The sequence below is a fragment of the Triticum urartu genome, chromosome 4A (genome assembly GCF_056163025.1).
Source record: "Triticum urartu cultivar PI428250 chromosome 4A, HENAU_Tu73, whole genome shotgun sequence".
Lineage (NCBI taxonomy): Eukaryota > Viridiplantae > Streptophyta > Magnoliopsida > Poales > Poaceae > Triticum > Triticum urartu.
Genome location: NC_141876.1, coordinates 3,640,955 through 3,659,801, shown reverse-complemented (window position 1 = coordinate 3,659,801; position 18,847 = coordinate 3,640,955). Strand labels below are relative to the sequence as shown.

The 18,847-nt window shown below is 42.9% G+C and overlaps 4 protein-coding genes across 4 annotated transcripts; all 4 read left to right on the top strand.

The window, feature by feature from the left end:
* The first annotated feature begins 476 nt into the window (after positions 1-476).
* LOC147974260 (senescence-specific cysteine protease SAG39-like) lies at positions 477-1,851 on the top strand. Its single transcript, XM_087517372.1, has 2 exons — positions 477-992; positions 1,093-1,851. Exons 1-2 carry the CDS (start codon positions 545-547, stop codon positions 1,665-1,667), a joined length of 1,023 nt encoding a protein of 340 aa, XP_087373498.1. The 5' UTR covers positions 477-544; the 3' UTR covers positions 1,668-1,851.
* Positions 1,852-5,247: 3,396 nt separating this feature from the next.
* On the top strand, positions 5,248-5,661 carry LOC147974259 (ethylene-responsive transcription factor ERF043-like). Its single transcript, XM_087519413.1, has one exon. The coding sequence runs from the start codon at positions 5,248-5,250 to the stop codon at positions 5,659-5,661; it is 414 nt and encodes a 137-aa protein (XP_087375539.1).
* Positions 5,662-6,712: 1,051 nt separating this feature from the next.
* LOC147974258 (uncharacterized) lies at positions 6,713-7,944 on the top strand. The gene is made up of 3 exons (XM_087519412.1): positions 6,713-6,775; positions 6,873-7,019; positions 7,420-7,944. The coding sequence occupies exons 1-3, from the start codon at positions 6,713-6,715 to the stop codon at positions 7,942-7,944; spliced, it is 735 nt and encodes a 244-aa protein (XP_087375538.1).
* A 4,176-nt stretch (positions 7,945-12,120) lies between these two features.
* LOC147974257 (senescence-specific cysteine protease SAG39-like) lies at positions 12,121-13,446 on the top strand. Its single transcript, XM_087519431.1, has 2 exons — positions 12,121-12,583; positions 12,684-13,446. The coding sequence occupies exons 1-2, from the start codon at positions 12,136-12,138 to the stop codon at positions 13,190-13,192; spliced, it is 957 nt and encodes a 318-aa protein (XP_087375557.1). The 5' UTR covers positions 12,121-12,135; the 3' UTR covers positions 13,193-13,446.
* The last annotated feature ends 5,401 nt before the right edge of the window (positions 13,447-18,847 follow it).

The window sequence follows — 18,847 nt, the reverse complement described above, 5'->3', positions numbered from 1 at the left end:
CAAGTAAACGGATGCTGAACTTGGACAATGGCACTCTTTGTGGAAGGTTCGATTGAATCTCTGGTCAGCAGTCAAACTCATACGTACCAAATTAGAGAGGGCGATGGAAAAGCTCAATGAAGTCTCTTACAGTTTTCTTTTTGCAAACAGACTGTGTCAACATCTTGCCAAGTGGATAAATACGACGTGCGTCACAGTAGACCAGTGACCGTATATATATGAGTCCACAAGCGTATTCCGTATTCGGCTAAAATTGCCAAACTCGATGAAGTTCAAACTTAGAATTACGTATTATTTTTCCACACACAACTCCAAAAATTAGCACCGTGTTGTGTGGGGCTGGAAATATTAGGCTACATCTGCCGTGACCTAGGATCACCGTGTTGTCTGGGGCTGGGAATATTCAGCCACATCTGCCGTGACCTACGATCAAGCCGTTTCAGCAGGCCGCCTATTTAAGCACCCGATTCCGATAGCTTCAGCACCAACTACAACTACAACTACCACTCTTGTTACTCACTTAATTAGCTTGCTAGCTGCGTACATGGCAGGGACCAAGATGACCACCCCTTTCTTGCTGCTGCTCCTCATTGCCCTAATGAGCAGCGTGGTCGCGGCCCGTGAGTTGGCCGGCGGCGAGGAGGCGGCGATGCAGGCGCGCCACGAGGAGTGGATGGCCAAGCACGGGCGCAAGTACAAGGATGACGCAGAGAAGGCGCTGCGCTTCCAGGTGTTCAAGGCCAACTCCGAGCTTGTCGCCAGGTCCAACGCCGACGGCACCAAGAAGTACCACCTGGCCGTCAACAAGTTCGCCGACCTGACCAGCGAGGAGTTCGCCGCCAGGTACACCGGGTTCAAGCCCGCGCCGCCGGGACCCAAAATGCTGCCGGGATTCAAGTACGAGAACGTCAGCCTCTCCGCCGCTGACGAGCAGGGCGTTGACTGGAGGACCACAGGCGCAGTTACCGGTGTAAAGTACCAAGGACGGTGTGGTACGTACCAACTCAGTGCATGCATGCATGCACGTTCCTTACCGTGAGTAGTCTGTGATAAGTAAAACTTACACGACGACCTTTGGTTTGCTACGTACAGGATGCTGCTGGGCCTTCTCAGCGGTGGCTGCCGTGGAGGGCATCCACCAGATCACCACCGGCCAGCTGGTCTCCCTCTCGGAGCAGCAGCTGCTCGACTGCACCACCGAGAACCACGGGTGCGGCGGCGGCTTCATGACCTCTGCCTTCGAGTACATAGTGGACAACGGAGGCATCACCACCGAGGACGCCTACCCATACGTCACGGCCCAAGGCAGGTGCGACTCCGATGCCACGCAGCCGGCCGCCACCATCCGCGGCTACCAGGTCGTGCCCGCCAACAACGAGGACGCGCTCGCCGCCGCCGTCGCTAACCAGCCCGTGTCCGTCGGCATCGATGGAAAGCAGCCGAGCTTCCAGATGTACAATGGCGGCATCATGACCGGCGACGCCTGCGGCACAGAAATTAACCACGCGGTCACCCTGGTGGGCTACGGTGTCGAGCAGGATGGGACAAGCTACTGGCTCATCAAGAACTCGTGGGGTCAAAACTGGGGAGAAGGAGGCTACATGAAGCTCCAGAGAGGCACGGGCGCCTGCGGCGTTGACATGCTGGCATCTTACCCTGTCGCGTGAACCTACCAAAGCACAAGATACGTTAATTAAAATTATTACTACGCTACTCCTATATATAGAATAAACACAACCTGATTAACCGCATGTGCTTGCTTTGAAGAGATTATTAAGGGGCACTCCTTGATGTAACATGAGATTGTTTTACTATCTAATATGTACTATGAATGAGCAATTATTTGTACAATCCATTCTGGCCACCTTCGACACTGTACTGTATGTTTCATGTGAGGTCACTACAAAAAAAAATATTGTCTCAACATATTCTAGGTGATTTTTCGCCCCTCTTCCGTTTGCTAGGAAATGTCAATTTCAGTGTGGAAATTAAGAACATCAGGAATGATAATTAAGATAGGATGCCCCAGACCCAAACTACCCACGGTCCGTCATGAAAAATGTCAATTCCGTCAGGCAAAAATTCCATGAATGATCAGACGGAATGCCTCATCCCCAACTACCCGCATACGGGCCCTCACTTTTAATATACCAATGTTATCGAAACAATGTTGGCGTTTACTTTTGGAACCTGATTCTATTGGTGCTCAAGTTCTAAGGACTAAGTACTATCCATAAGGTGATCTCTTAAGCTGTGAGTTGAAAAAGGGAAGCTCTTACACATGGCAAAGCGTATTGTCCGCTATTCAGACTTTGAAAGAGGCCATATCTGAAGGGCGGAAACGGAGAGAATATTAATATCTTCTATAACACTAAGCTCCCTAATTTTAAAGGGCTCACAATCAATTAAGGTCTCCAATTGAAATTGGGTCGCCCGATTTTGACCATCAACAATTTTTCAAAGCGCTCACATTCAATTATTTTATACTACACACTACTCCCTCCGTTCCAAAATAGATGACTCAACTTTATACTAACTATAGTACAAAGTTGGGTCATCTATTTTGGAATGGAGGAAGTACTTTCTAATTTTTTAGGCCTCACAGTTAATTAAGGTCTTCAATTTAAATTAAGTCACTCAATTTTTACTGGGTCAACAATTGCTCAAGGAGCTCTCCCATTCAATTATTTTAAGTCACTATTTACCTAATTTTGAAGCTCTTCAATTCGATTGAGGTATTCAATTATAGAGCCAATCCTTTTTCAAATCAATCAACAGCAACCGGCCTATAAAAACATATCAATCTTCCGCATCTCTCCCACCACCTACAAAAAAGAAATGCCACCATGTGATATTGTAGCACTAATATAGTACATACAAGTACCAACGCAGAAATTTCCCCATATAAATATGGGTTTCTTAGCGGATACAACAGAATCACATTGAGAAAGACCCACCAAATCACGCGGTGACCGTGGTGGGCTACGGTGTCGAGCTGGATGGGACAAGCTACTGGCTCATCAGGAACTCATGGGGCCAAAACTGGGGAGAAGAAGGTTACATGTGTGCTTTAGGCGAAAGCGTCTTACCTCAGCGAGAGGGGACGCGCTGCGTGTTTATAGACAGGGGCGCACCTCCCTGGATAGCGCATACAGTTAGAGATTACAACTTGAGGGAGAAGAAAAGATAGAGATAAGAATATATGGTTACATAGTTGAGTTATCTCATCTAACTACCTAATTATGCCGCACAAGTCTATATTCTCGCCAAGGCTGTCACGCTACACCATATTGTGTTTAACAGCATGAAGCTCCAGAGAGGCAAGGGCGCCTGCGGCGTTAACAAGCTGGCATCTTACCCTGTCGCATGAACCTACGGAAGCACAAGATCCATTAATTAATTATTAAAAATATATATCATTAGTAGTAGTCAATGCTACTCCTATATATAGAATAAACACAGCCTGATGAACTCCTAGATATAATATGAGATTGTTTTACTATCTAGTATGAACCATGAATGACCAATTATTTGTACCATATATTCTAGCCACCTTCGACACTGTACTATATGTTTCAAGTAATATAACAAAGGGACAGCTTTGTACATGTGAGTTCACTACAAAAAAAATATCGTCTCAGCATATTCTAGACGATCTTTCGCCAGAACATCATGGTCTTGCCCGAGTCCCCTGTTCCGTTTGCTAGGAAATGTCAATTTCAGCGTGGAAAGAACGTCGGGAATGATAAGACATTTTTTATTGTCTATTCACGTTGTAGAGAAGTAGTTGAGATGAGCCTGTATAAACTCCAGTCATGCAAGTAGGTGCAAGGAGTGACTAGCGATGGCTCATCGACCAACTGATGCGGGCATACTTATTGTCGTTGCCGGATCGAGCTTGAGGGAGAGGGGAAGGAGAACTCGCGAGTGAGAGAGAGTATTGCGCTGTCAAACCTCACAGCTTTTCTGTTATTTCTCTTCCTTCCTATATGCTAGATACAACAGCCTAGCTAACCAACTCCCGGTGGAAATGCCATGATCCGAGCCGGCCACGCCATCCCACGACCACGAACCAAAGCACCAAGTCCACCGGGAGAGAAAGTAGGAAGGAGTTGGGGAGTGGGCGAGCACGCCACACTCTGCCATCTACGTGCATGCGCATGTCATGTCCATGCACACACATTATTACAACAAAAACAGAAAAGCAAAATGACCCTAAACTACACAGCCCAGCAGTTGATGAGCTTAACCCAACACTTATCTTGTGGATTGAGGATGAATTCTTCATGGAGGCGGACAAGACGCCCATGCTGCAGATAACAATATAAATATGCCCGCATACAAACTCAAGAAGCCCACATACAAACTCCATCCCACATACAAACTCAAGATATACAATGCACACGAAACACCACAGTTATGGCTTCAACTCATACTCCCAAGGCATACAGAGTCTCTTTTTCAGGCTGGGACCTATATTCCCGGCCGATGCATCCTATTCAGTCTGTAATATTGAATCCCACCATGAACCACATGGATACACCCCAATGACCATCATCCTCGTATATCCAGGAAGCTAGTCTCTCTTCTGTCCCTACTAACCGTTACAACTCGACAAGAGAAGTTCATCCGGGATGGAGCACACAAAGGGCAAGAGGGAAACTGTTCAACTAGGGATGATGGATCATTGTGTAGTAGTAGCTGTGCAATTATATATTATAATGAAAGTTGAGCTACTGATTTTGACTTTAAGTGCAAATAATAAGTAGATCGTGGTGAACTGCGCAAGAATATATATGGTATAATTATGAATGGCATTCACACTCAAGAAAACTAACGTAGACATGGCTACATGTACCACTAGCAATGTAAGAGCATCTCTACCCGATCCCTCAAAACCTGTTAAAGGAGTAAAAATTATGTTTTAGGGAGCTAAACCAGACCTAGCCAAACACTTATCTGGTTTAGCACCTAAAAAGTTATATTCCTCCCATTGACCATCGCTAATATTTACCGAGATGCGGCTGAATCTGAGGATAAATACCCCCCCTGTGCCGCCTCTCTCTCTCTCTCTCTCTCTCTCTCTCTCTCTCTCTCTCACCGCATTGACGTGGCACGCCAGCACCGCAGCCACACCGCTCCCACGCCAGCACTTTCAATAGACCGGCGTTGCCCCCGAAATGGCGGGATTCAGCCGTTTGAGGTCCCCGCCGCCACTTAGAAGCGTGGACACGCATCGTGCGCATCATGCTGCACAAACGTGGCGGCGCAGCCTCCTCCAACTGCTTCATCAACATGCCGCCACCTAAGAGGAAGAACCGTGACATGCGGCGGTGGCTGTGGGGGATGCTGGTGTCAGAAATCAAGGATAGGGACACGATCCAACGTTACTGGATTGTTTCCTTCCAGACGGAGGAGCTAGCGGTGAGGGCGTACAATGTGAAGGCAGTGGGTGTCTATGGCAACTGGACCAATATCAACTTCCCCCTCAGCAACCGGGAGGTCCCGGAGTTCATCACCATTGACCCTCGAGTGGTCTCCCGCGGCGAGGAGCAGGAGAATTGGGATGCCTTCAAGCGGCTCGACGTGGCGCACACCCATGATGAGTACCTGGCCAAGCTCTGCTTGAATCATCAAGGGTTTGTCACCAAGGACTCTTGATGTCTCGAGTAATACAAGAAGGGGGCTATTGACGAGGCGGGGCTGTCTGGTGGGGAGGTCATCGTCCTTTGCTCCAGCGACTCTGCCTCCTCTGTCTGATTTCACACATTCAAATGCAAGGGCTTCGCCGTCCAGAGCTAGGCCGTAGCAGAGAAGATCTACAGGCAAGAGCAGCCCTTCGGAGAGGCTATTCGTGGAGAACTAGCTAGAGAGGGAGGAGCCAGAACCTCAGCGAGGAATTCTATGGTAATGAGGGGCACCCCCGGTGGATCAAATTTGAAATGTTTAATCGCTAATAGTGGTATTTGTTATTTTTTTTATCCACTCAAGAACCATCTGACTTTACCTAATGTCTATGCTACACATATTTGGTCTATATGACCCTACATCCATTCATCATATAATTGAAAGAGTACCACATGAGCTACCAAATTGTCTTTCTCTCACACAAAAAGCTACCAAAGTATTTATTTCTTATTCCTCTAACAGAAGATGTATCTCGAAAGTGATCCAAGTTAGTAACCAATGAGTTCATGTAGTGATTTAATATTGTACATAGAAAATCAAAGATGTAATTCGATATCCTCCGGACGCTGCCTCGTCGAGTAGTACACGGGCTGCAACATTCCGGCTGAGATCCTCCGGATCCTCTCCACCCAGCCGCCGTCATTGCAGGAGGACGAGTTATTTACCCAAAACCACCACACTTGGGGCTAGGGTAACAGGTCAGTACCACATTTGAGCCATGTCACAAAAAACCACCAACTCTGGGACTAATCGGTAACGCGAAGCACTGACTGGCCGTTTTAGCCGCGGAAACAGCGAATCCGACAGGTCGGGCCCACCTGTCGGGTCGATGTGGCGCGGGCTAACAGACGACGTTAGACGAGGGTTGACGGCCGTTTCCGCGCACGTGTATTAGGAGCCGCGCGGGTCGCTGGTCCGACCAGACCGCACCAGAGCACTCATCCACATCCGACCACTCTGTCTCGACCTCGACGACCGCCGCCGCCGCCGCCACCGTCGTCTCGCCGCCGTCCGCCGGTACGCCATGGTTTCCTGGAGCGAGGGGTCAAGCTCTTCTTCTTCCGATGACGAGTCAGTGACTAGCCAGGTACGTTCATTTGGGGATTCCAGCATTTAGGGTTAGGGTTCTTGAGTTGGGGATTTCTTACCAACTCGCTCATTTGTTCAATCTCTTTGGTTTTAAGCTTCCTAGGACCATCCCATGCTATGAATGGAGTGGCATTGCTCATGAGCTCTCCTCTCGCTGTCTGCATCGCGAGCCTTGCCTCAGGCTAGTAGCATTTGACTCTACGGACACTAGCCGACGCTTTCTTGCTTGTGCTGAGGAGAAGGTATGTTGGTTAGTACTGTCTTTAGTTAATCTTTGTTAGTTTTTGCTCCATTCAAATGCCAGAAGGAAATTTTGCTCTGCTTATTAGTGTGAAGAATTGTCACTGCCCACAGTTGGATATAATTATGCTCTTACAGTGTAATTTGTTCCAAATAATTTAGTAGTGTACAACATTGTTAGTGCCAGTAGGAAATTATGCTATGTTAAATAATTTGGTGGAAATAATACAATTGTTGTTATAATGAGTGACAACATATATTTAGTTTATATGTTGTTAAAAGTGACAAAAAATTCTTATTGACAACACATATTAATTTCATAGGCTTTCTTAATTGTTTGTGCATTTCAATGAACACAATTTATTGTGTAGTATGATTGACAATATTTTTTCTAAATTATAGGCTGAACTAAAGTGCAACTATCTGAAGTGGATAGACCCTGAGTGGTCACTGGTTTTGCAGTTTTGCCTAACTGAATTGTGGAGCATGTATGACAAAGAAAACAAGGACAGACTGAGAGACAATGTTCAGCTTGCTGAACACAATTACAAAGTAGTTGGAGAAAAGAGGAAGATGGAAGAAGAGCTGAGATTTTTCAAACTTGATTTTGCAAAAATGGTGGCTGACAAGGAGGATGCTATTACTGAGCTGGGCAAAACTAGGTTGGCTCTCAATGATCTGAAAGAGGAGATGGAGAAGAAGAAGCTGGCAGACCATGGTTGCACAAACCTACATCAGTTACTCAGGGCAAAGGCAGAGAAGGAGAGGGACAAGCTTGTGGTAGAGAGAGACCAAGTGCTGACAGAGAGAGACCAACTAAAGGAAGAGAAGAAAAAGCTAGAGTACATCATCTCTGATTTGCTGAAACAGAAGCATGGCTACAAGGACAAGATCAAGAAGTTGAAGGAGATATGTGATGAATTATAATTATGTAATGTGGTATTGTACTGGTGTAGTTGTGCTCTGTTGCACTGAATAACCAGACCTAACTACAAGTTTGTAATGGTATTGTAATGTGGTATTCTACTGGTATTGTAATGGTTAAATTTGTACTGAATTATGCAAGTCTAGAATTTGAACTTATGGCATGAATTTGAACTTAATTTGCAGTACTATCTCTTGTATTATATTGAGTACTCTATTATAATTACCTCACTCCAGGTGAAACTGGTGTGATAGTCAAATTTTTGTGCACAGAAAAATTTGATATACTAGTAACTTATGCCATGAGTATACCAGGAACTTTCTGGCATTATTATTATGCACATAATGTGATGATCAGGGAGTGCAATCAACATAGCAGGACAAAGTAAATATAGCAGTGCAAGCACAGAATTATAGATAAAGTGCCACACATAGGTTCAACATAGCATTACACAGCAGTAGTTCTTAGTGCCACACATAGGTTCAACATAGCATTACATAAGTTCAAATTTAGTCTTGGCATAGATAAAGTGCTCTAGTGCCTGATGGAGCACAAATGCACTTGGATACATAGTCAAACAAGAACTCTCAGTAGTTCCCACTGGCATAGAAGTACCCCTCCATCCTTTTGCTCATGTATCTTGTCCTTTTGGACCTATTTCCTGTTGGCTGGCTAGTTGAAGCTTCTGCAGTAGTTCTTGGAGGATTGAAGCTTCTTGCACCTGTTCTTGCACCTCTTCTTGCACCTGTTGAAGCAGCAGCAGTACCAGCACCAGAAGGAGAAGAATTTGCAGCTCTAGCAGATGAACCAGTAGCTCTAGTGCCTGTAGCAGCAGCTCTAGCAGATGTAGCAGCAACTCTACCAGATTTGCCCCTTGAAGCAGCAGCAGAAGAACCCCTTGAAGCAGATGCATAGCTTGCACCCCTAGGAGTTGTTGTACCAGATGTTGAGCTTCCACCTTACTGCCATGCAGGGGCTGTCCTATTTTCCTGCAATCATTTTTGTTGCATAAATTTCAGTGATACTTAATGAATGAGGAGACAGAGAAGGAAGTCAAAAAGAACATACCATGTGTTTGTTCTTCCTGATTTGCAGATCTGGCCTCAATGGCTTTGCACAACTTGTGTATTTGTGGCCCTGCAACTTGCAGTTACTACAAGTTATTGTAGCCATCCTTGATGTCTGCTTTGCTTGAGGAGGCTCAAACCTGCCTTTCTTCCTTTTTTCTTCTGCTGGTCCCTTCTTGTCTTCTTTGAACTGAGGTGGGTCAATGTCAGGAGTTGCAGTTTTCACCCAACAATCAGGACCAGGAACTGGGTAAATTATAGGCTTGTATGACTCCAAGTACATAGCCTTTTTGAAGAACACATTTACATGGTCCTCTGGTAGTTGTTTGGACCTGTAGATGGCAGAACAACCATGGTTGCAAGGAATTCCAGAGATGTCCCACTTCTTACAACCACATGTTTTCAGGTTAGTGTCAACAGAGTAGGTCTTGTCCCCACTACTCACTTGGAAAAGACCTGGTCCAGCTATCAATGATTTGCAGTCCCTTGCAAATCTCTTGTTCATCTCTAACTTCTCAACATAAGTTGGTGCAATTTCCCATCTTGCAACTAGTCCACCCTCTCTCTTTTGCTGATACCTTACCAGAAGTTTGTCCTTGATCCCATTGATCATGGTGACAATTGGCTTGTTCCTTACATCAAGTATGTACTTATTAAAAACTTCACTTAAGTTATTGACCACCAGATCAGTTTTGCAGTTAGTATCCATTGCATGTCTTGACCAAGCTTTTGCAGGAATCCTTGACATCCACTCCCAAGCTTCCTTACACTCAGCCTTCATGCTCTCCATTGCCAACTGAAAGTCATGTTCAGTGTAAGCATATGCAGCTTCATCCATGCATTTCTTCAAGTCTTCTCCTCTGAATCCTGCTCTCTCACTAGTAGAAAAAGGGTCAAACGTGAAGCACATTAGTGCCGGTTCGTGGCGGCGATCAATAGTACCGGTTCGTGGCGAACCTTTAGTACCGGTTCATGCCACGAAACCGGTACTAAAGAGGCTGTGTCAGCCTGCGGTCAGGCTATGGCCCCACCATCACCATTTAGTGCCGGTTCGTACCACGAACCAGTACTAATGAGGTTATGGCAAGATGTTTTTAGTCCCACCTCGCCAATAGAGAGGCAGTATGAGTGGTTTATAAGCCGTTAGTGCATAGACAATGACGAAGAGTTGCAATGCTCACCTACATGTTGATTAGCTTCAAGCCTTGCGGAATAGCATAGATTGCACTGAGCTATGTGCAGTGCAGTCTACACTATTCCGAATGGCTTGAAGCAAATTAACCAGCATTGCACCTCTTTTTTATTTTTAATAACTTATTTAAACTCCGGACTTCTTTTGTGTTCAATATGCAGCATTCAAAGCAACGTCATCAATTTCCAACATGTTCTGACATCATTTGTTGTTTTTCGGTCATTTACCTAATTGTTTAGAGAGCTAAATGACCGTGAAATTGAAAATCACTACAAAATGAATCCTGAAAATGTTGAAACTTGGCATGGTATCATCATATCACCCGCATAGCATGCGCGAAAGAGTAGAGAGGGTCACGGCAAAAACTGGACGCACTTCGTGTACAAACTGGACAAACTCTTTCCAAGTATCAGGGTTTCGGACGAGAACTCATCTGTTACATGGCCACTTCAATGTTTTTTAAACTTATTTGAACTCCGGACTTCTTTTGTGTTCAGTATGCAGCATTTAAAGCGACGTCATCAATTTCTAACATGTTCTGACATCATTTGTTGTTTTTCGGTCATTTACCTAATTGTTTAGAGAGCTAAATGACCGTAAAATTGAAAATCACTACAAAATGAATCCTGAAAATGTTGAAACTTGGCATGGTATCATCATATCACCCGCATAGCATGCGCGAAAGAGTAGAGAGGGTCACGGCAAAAACTAGACGCACTTCGTGTACAAACTGGACAAACTCTTTCGGAGTATCAGGGTTTCGGACGAGAACTCATCTGTTACATGGCCACTTCAATGTTTTTTAAACTTATTTGAACTCTGGACTTCTTTTGTGTTCAGTATGCAGCATTTAAAGCGACATCATCAATTTCCAACATGTTCTGACATCATTTGTTGTTTTTCGGTCATTTACCTAATTGTTTAGAGAGCTAAATGACCATGAAATTGAAAATCACTACAAAATGAATCCTGAAAATGTTGAAACTTGGCATGGTATCATCATATCACCCGCATAGCATGCGTGAAAGAGTAGAGAGGGTCACGGCAAAAACTGGACGCACTTCGTGTACAAACTGGACATACTCTTTTGGAGTATCAGGGTTTCGGACAAGAACTCATCTGTTACATGGCCACTTCAATGTTTCTTAAACTTATTTGAACTCCGGACCTCTTTTATGTTCAGTATGCAGCATTTAAAGCGACGTCATCAATTTCCAACATGTTCTGACATCATTTGTTGTTTTTCGGTCATTTACCTAATTGTTTAGAGAGCTAAATGACCGTGAAATTGAAAATCACTACAAAATGAATCCTGAAAATGTTGAAACTTGGCATGGTATCATCATATCACCCGCATAGCATGCGCGAAAGAGTAGAGAGGGTCACGGCAAAAACTGGACGCACTTCGTGTACAAACTGGACAAACTCTTTCCGAGTATCAGGGTTTCGGACGAGAACTCATCTGTTACATGGCCACTTCAATGTTTTTTAAACTTATTTGAACTCCGGACTTCTTTTGTGTTCAGTATGCAGCATTTAAAGCGACGTCATCAATTTCCAACATGTTCTGACATCATTTGTTGTTTTTCGGTCATTTACCTAATTGTTTAGAGAGCTAAATGACCGTGAAATTGAAAATCACTACAAAATGAATCCTGAAAATGTTGAAACTTGGCATGGTATCATCATATCACCCGCATAGCATGCGCGAAAGAGTAGAGAGGGTCACGGCAAAAACTGTACACACTTCGTGTACAAACTGGACAAACTCTTTCCGAGTATCAGGGTTTCGGACGAGAACTCATCTGTTACATGGCCACTTCAATGTTTTTTAAACTAATTTTAACTCCGGACTTCTTTTGTGTTCAGTATGCAGCATTTAAACTACAACTACCACTCTTGTTACTCACTTAATTAGCTTGCTAGCTGCGTACATGGCAGGGACCAAGATGACCACCCCTTTCTTGCTGCTGCTCCTCACTGCCCTAATGAGCAGCGTGGTCGCGGCCCGTGAGTTGGCCGGCGGCGAGGAGGCGGCGATGCAGGCGCGCCACGAGGAGTGGATGGCCAAGCACGGGCGCAAGTACAAGGATGACGCAGAGAAGGCGCTGCGCTTCCAGGTGTTCAAGGCCAACTCCGAGCTTGTCGCCAGGTCCAACGCCGACGGCACCAAGAAGTACCACCTGGCCGTCAACAAGTTCGCCGACCTGACCAGCGAGGAGTTCGCCGCCAGGTACACCGGGTTCAAGCCCGCGCCGACGGGACCCAAAATGCTACCGGGATTCAAGTACGAGAACGTCAGCCTCTCCGCCGCTGACGAGCAGGGCGTTGACTGGAGGACCACACGCGCAGTTACCGGTGTAAAGTACCAAGGACGGTGTGGTACGTACCAACTCAGTGCATGCATGCATGCATGTTCCTTACCGTGAGTAGTCTGTGATAAGTAAAACTTACACGACGACCTTTGGTTTGCTACGTACAGGATGCTGCTGGGCCTTCTCAGCGGTGGCTGCCGTGGAGGGCATCCACCAGATCACCACCGGCCAGCTGGTCTCCCTCTCGGAGCAGCAGCTGCTCGACTGCACCACCGAGAACCACGGGTGCGGCGGCGGCTTCATGACCTCTGCCTTCGAGTACATAGTGGACAATGGAGGCATCACCACCGAGGACGCCTACCCATACGTCACGGCCCAAGGCAGGTGCGACTCCGATGCCACGCAGCCGGCCGCCACCATCCGCGGCTACCAGGTCGTGCCCGCCAACAACGAGGACGCGCTCGCCGCCGCCGTCGCTAACCAGCCCGTGTCCGTCGGCATCGATGGAAAGCAGCCGAGCTTCCAGATGTACAATGGCGGCATCATGACCGGCGACGCCTGCGGCACAGAAATTAACCACGCGGTCACCCTGGTGGGCTACGGTGTCGAGCAGGATGGGACAAGCTACTGGCTCATCAAGAACTCGTGGGGCCAAAACTGGGGAGAAGGAGGCTAAATGAAGCTCCAGAGAGGCACGGGCGCCTGCGGCGTTGACATGCTGGCATCTTACCCTGTCGCGTGAACCTACCAAAGCACAAGATACATTAATTAAAATTATTACTACGCTACTCCTATATATAGAATAAACACAACCTGATTAACCGCATGTGCTTGCTTTGAAGAGATTATTAAGGGGCATTCCTTGATGTAACATGAGATTGTTTTACTATCTAATATGTACTATGAATCAGAAATTATTTGTACAATCCATTCTGGCCACCTTCGACACTGTACTGTATGTTTCATGTGAGGTCACTACAAAAAAAATATTGACTCAACATATTCTAGGTGATTTTTCGCCCCTCTTCCGTTTGCTAGGAAATGTCAATTTCAGTGTGGAAATTAAGAACATCGGGAATGATAATTAAGATAGGATGCCCCAGACCCAAACTACCCACGGTCCGTTATGAAAAATGTCAATTCCGTCAGGCAAAAATTCCATGAATGATCAGACGGAATGCCTCATCCCCAACTACCCGCATACGGGCCCTCACTTTTAATATACCAATGTTATCGAAACAATGTTGGCGTTTACTTTTGGAACCTGATTCTATTGGTGCTCAAGTTCTAAGGACTAAGTACTATCCATAAGGTGATCTCTGAAGCTGTGAGTTGAAAAAGGGAAGCTCTTACACATGGCAAAGCGTATTGTCCGCTATTCAGACTTTGAAAGAGGCCATATCTGAAGGGCGGAAATGGAGAGAATATTAATATCCTCTATAACACTAAGCTCTCTAATTTTAAAGGGCTCACAATCAATTAAGGTCTCCAATTGAAATTGGGTCGCCCGATTTTGACCATCAACAATTTTTCAAAGCGCTCACATTCAATTATTTTATACTACACACTACTCCCTCCGTTCCAAAATAGATGACTCAACTTTATACTAACTATAGTACAAAGTTGGGTCATCTATTTTGGAACGGAGGGAGTACTTTCTAATTTTTTAGGCCTCACAGTTAATTAAGGTCTTCAATTTAAATTAAGTCACTCAATTTTTACTGGGTCAACAATTGCTCAAGGAGCTCTCCCATTCAATTATTTTAAGTCACTATTTACCTAATTTTGAAGCTCTTTAATTCGATTGAGGTATTCAATTATAGAGCCAATCCTTTTTCAAATCAATCAACAGCAACCGGCCTATAAAAACATATCAATCTTCCGCATCTCTCCCACCACCTACAAAAAAGAAATGCCACCATGTGATATTGTAGCACTAATATAGTACATACAGGTACCAACGCAGAAACTTCCCCCATATAAATATGGGTTTCTTAGCGGATACAACAGAATCACATTGAGAAAGACCCACCAAATCATCAAACCAGAAAAAAATAAAACACACTATTATTTTTGGGAAAGTCAAATTCCTTTAACTTTGACCAAGTTCAGAGCTAAAATTGTCAACATCCACAATTTTAAACACAAAAAATGGAAATTCATTTCATGATGAATCTAATTATACCGATTAATTATTATGGATTTTGATATATTTCTCTACAAATTTGATCAAACTTAAAAAGGTTTACTTTTAAAAATGTAATATGTCTTATATTTTGAAACATACTGAGTAAAGTTTCAAAGAAACCCAACAACACCAATGGCAGCACAAGCAAAAACGGTTATGACGAGGACGGGAAATTTTTGAAATTGATTAGTATTGAGACCTGATCATGGTAGAAGGAATTCATCAGAGAATTATTCTGGCAGGTGGACATAGAAAGAATTATAAGAATTTCGTTGGCTGAGGGGGATTATGAATGGTTTTCTATCATTGCACTCTAATAAGAATGGGATTTTCTTAGTTATATCGTCTAACTATGAGTGTGATTTCCAGCATGGTCGGCGTCAAATCCCGTATGGAGGGCCATCTAGTCACTACATGCACCGGCGAAGATCAAGATCCATAGTTGGCGTCTGATGCTTGCTAGGGACTATACCTTGTCTGGGTGTTCTAGGAAATCGCTGTATGTCGGTGTCAAACATCCAATATGTTTTTCAAAAACTTTATGTAGCACACATGTTTTGTGGAATTATACACTCAAATTTTGTTTCAATTTATTTTAACATTTTAAATCGCCTTAGAAAATAGATTTTTTTAAAAATGGTCCAGATGCCACTAGGTTCTAATCATGCCTTCTCTACGGCTGCTCTGCTATCCAAGAAAAGAATTCTTAGAGGCAACGGTCATATAGCAATTGAATATGCATAGGTTATCCACGTCTTGCTCCCATATGACGCCAGCCTTTTTAAGTGAGCCCCACGGTCCCATATAACAGAATATTTGAACTGATGGTTTCAGGCGGTTGTACTGATGATTTTCATCTCGTCGAACTGATGTTTTTCGTCGGAATGGGGCGCCTAATATATCGTTGGAAAACTCTTGACATCTACATTACAAATATATAGGATTTTTTTTTGCAAAATCATCATGGTTTAAGAGCAGTTTTGAAAAACCGTTTTTTTCAAAACGGAAAATGCAAATCGTATTTTGGACTCAATTTTCAAACGGTTTGTCGGAATTGGGCAAATAAGATGGCGTTGGAAAGCTGGTAAAAATACACACCTTCCATATATCTCCTGTTTTTTCAAATTATATACAATATAAATGTAATTTTAAAAACGGTGAAATTCTGGGCGAAACGTATTTTTTCTTTTTTTTTGCAAAAGGTTTGTCGGGTTGACGCAAATGATACTGCGTTGGAAAGTTATGGAAAATGCGCAACTTTTTCGTACAGAAATGTTTTTCTAATTCCCTACTGTTTAAAAACGAATTTGAATACGGTCAAATTTGATTTTGAACGTGATTTTTCTAAAAGTTTGTCGAAATGGGGCAAATAATATACCGTTGGATAGCTATCAAAAATGCGAAACTTAGTCATGTTGAACGTTTTCTCTACTTCGCAACCGTTTAAGAGTAATTTTGAATAAGGTAAAACACAACATGTTGTTTTTTCCTGTCTAAAAACAAAATACTTGTACTGTTGTATGTATGTGTTTGTACTGAGGTATTTTTTACATTAGTTTTGAATGGTTCCAAAAAATTGTACTTGAACGCATGGCCGTATGGTTTTGTACTGAGCGTGTTTTTCACATACTAGACTTTTACTCTGTTTTTGCGGTATCGTTTTCTTTGTAACTTTTCAACGGTTTACGATATTATCGTCCCCGAACTTGCATGGTTTTATATCGTTGAACTGAATGACATTTTCTTTAAAAAAAATATTGTGTGTCAACTCTACCATTTTCAACGCTGTTCTGGACTTCTTTCATCCCGCGACTTGAACGTTACCATTTGAATTTCTTTGGGGTTTTTTTGTGTTTCAACTTTTTCCTAAAACTTATCTAGGACGTTGTGTTGAACTTACAACTTTTTAAATTGTGAACTTATTGTGTTTTTACAATTCCAAAGCTAGCAAGTAGTAGGAGATTCACCCAACAAAGGGCTAATTACATGGAGCAGCCGAAGTAATACCACAGTCTGATCGATAGCTAGGAGCAATAGCAGTGATCACCAATACACATAGATATGAACTGACAACAAACATGCACACTACCTCACAAACAAGAAAATACATTAACCGACAAAAAGAACACAATACACATGAACTGATAATCCCCATGGCTAATGAAAGAGCTTTGTTGCATCTAGGTTCATATGTTTATTGAAAGTAGAACTTATCAGTTTTATTAATTCGGGCTTATGTTTAAATGCTCACCATTTTGGCCCACATCAGAATACTCAGAACACAACAATATTCGCTAAAGGTCCTGCAAATACATAGTTACAAAACAAATTCTTCTATTTGATGCCATACAACTTGTATTCTAATATTTTAAGTAAATTATTCTGTCGCGCATGCTATTTTCCGTGTCGCCATAGGGCATTGTTCGTTTGGGATATGCATAGGGGTGCTTCCATATCCCATTAAAGATAACTGAACTAGATATGGTCCATTTTCATGCTAATTTCATTTCTCATTAAATTACATGGAGCTTCTACTAGGGACGGTACCAATATGGATATGTTTTACCATGTTCAGTTTTATTAGACTTGGTGGCATATATAGTTGGGCACATTGTGTTTGATTAAAATACTCAATGGCATTAGTCGCTTCTTTTCAACTTATGTTGAGCTATCCCTTCAGAAGAATAAAAGCAAGAGAAATATCGCACTTCATGAATTATGCTTTCTTATGAAATCTCACACATAATTTTAGATCATTCCAATATTTTACGACAGGTGTAATCTTGTATTCTCATTATTTTTGGGACATATCTACTCTCTCTATCAGAATTGAAATGATCACAGCTAAGTGGATTTCATGTATGAAGACAATCTTATATCCTTTTCTAGTTTGGTTGTGCATGAATAGTACTAATTACTATATGCATATCTGTGTGTACAAGAATGAAGAATCAGTACATGTATGTCCACATATTCAGTCTGTATGGTAATTGGCCTTGTCAAGAAGCTGGTTACACAAATCTATATTAGTGATTGAATGGTTTTCTTATTTCGCTTAGTAAGTCCAATTTATGTAATCCTCCACTTGATATTTATTTTTGTTCTTTTGACTAGAGATCAGAAGGAAGACCTATTCGTAACACCACTGGTGTTCATTCACTAGAGGGAGCTAACTGATCTCTTACATGCTTATTTTGTTCAATTCAAAAAATTGTGAGCATCAAGCCATGTTTTTTAACTAAAGAGAATAAAAAAATATGGTGGCCCAAGATTAAAAACTAGTATTAGCTTATTGCAATTTGGAGCCGTTGGCAATGCCTTATCATTATTTTCTTGTAAATGCTATGAAATATAGATGGAAAGGTTAGTTGACCACTGTGTAGTTAATTTTGCAGTATTAGAAGAAATAGAAGTGCCTAAATTCATAGTTGGTAGCCTCAAATGTTATAGAATATCTGTAGTTATTGGTAAATCTAGTAAATCAAACTGATCTTTTTTCCTTTTTTCAACTTTCCTCTTGATGGCATTGTGGAATTCGTGGGGTAGTGATAACACTTGTGATATTATCTTCCTTTTTGCATGCAATAATTGTTCTTCGGTATTCGTCTTTGTTACTCCTGTTCAATAGTTTCGGATGATGCCTACGACTGGTGGCCTTGTCATCTACCCAAATACAACTGTTATAGCAAAATTGACTTCTCTCGGGCTAAAGAAATACAAAACTTTAACAAAAGAAGAAACTTGAATGCTGCTATTGCCGAAAATCCTCTAACCTGTAGCGTACCAAGAACTTCTAGACAGTCAGATTCAACAAAGATATTTTGGCAACCTAGCTGGTTTGATAAAAGAACTCCATTCAGAACAGCTTGAGCCTTGAGAAATCTTATCTTTAGATAGCCTTGGTTTGGATGTAGGAAGGTCTTATTACCAGAATCATGTATGATGAATACAATTCTATATAGAATGGGTTGCTGTAGTGCGCTACTCGTTAAGGTTTATGATTTATGGAGTCTAATCTTGTTTGGGGGTTTTAGTTCATATCAGTATAATTAACTGGTTATGTTTTCCTCTTCCGTTCTCATTTTTGAAATATTTTTTGCATATATGTTGTCAACAGTGTCGTTTGACGGTGTATGTCAGCGT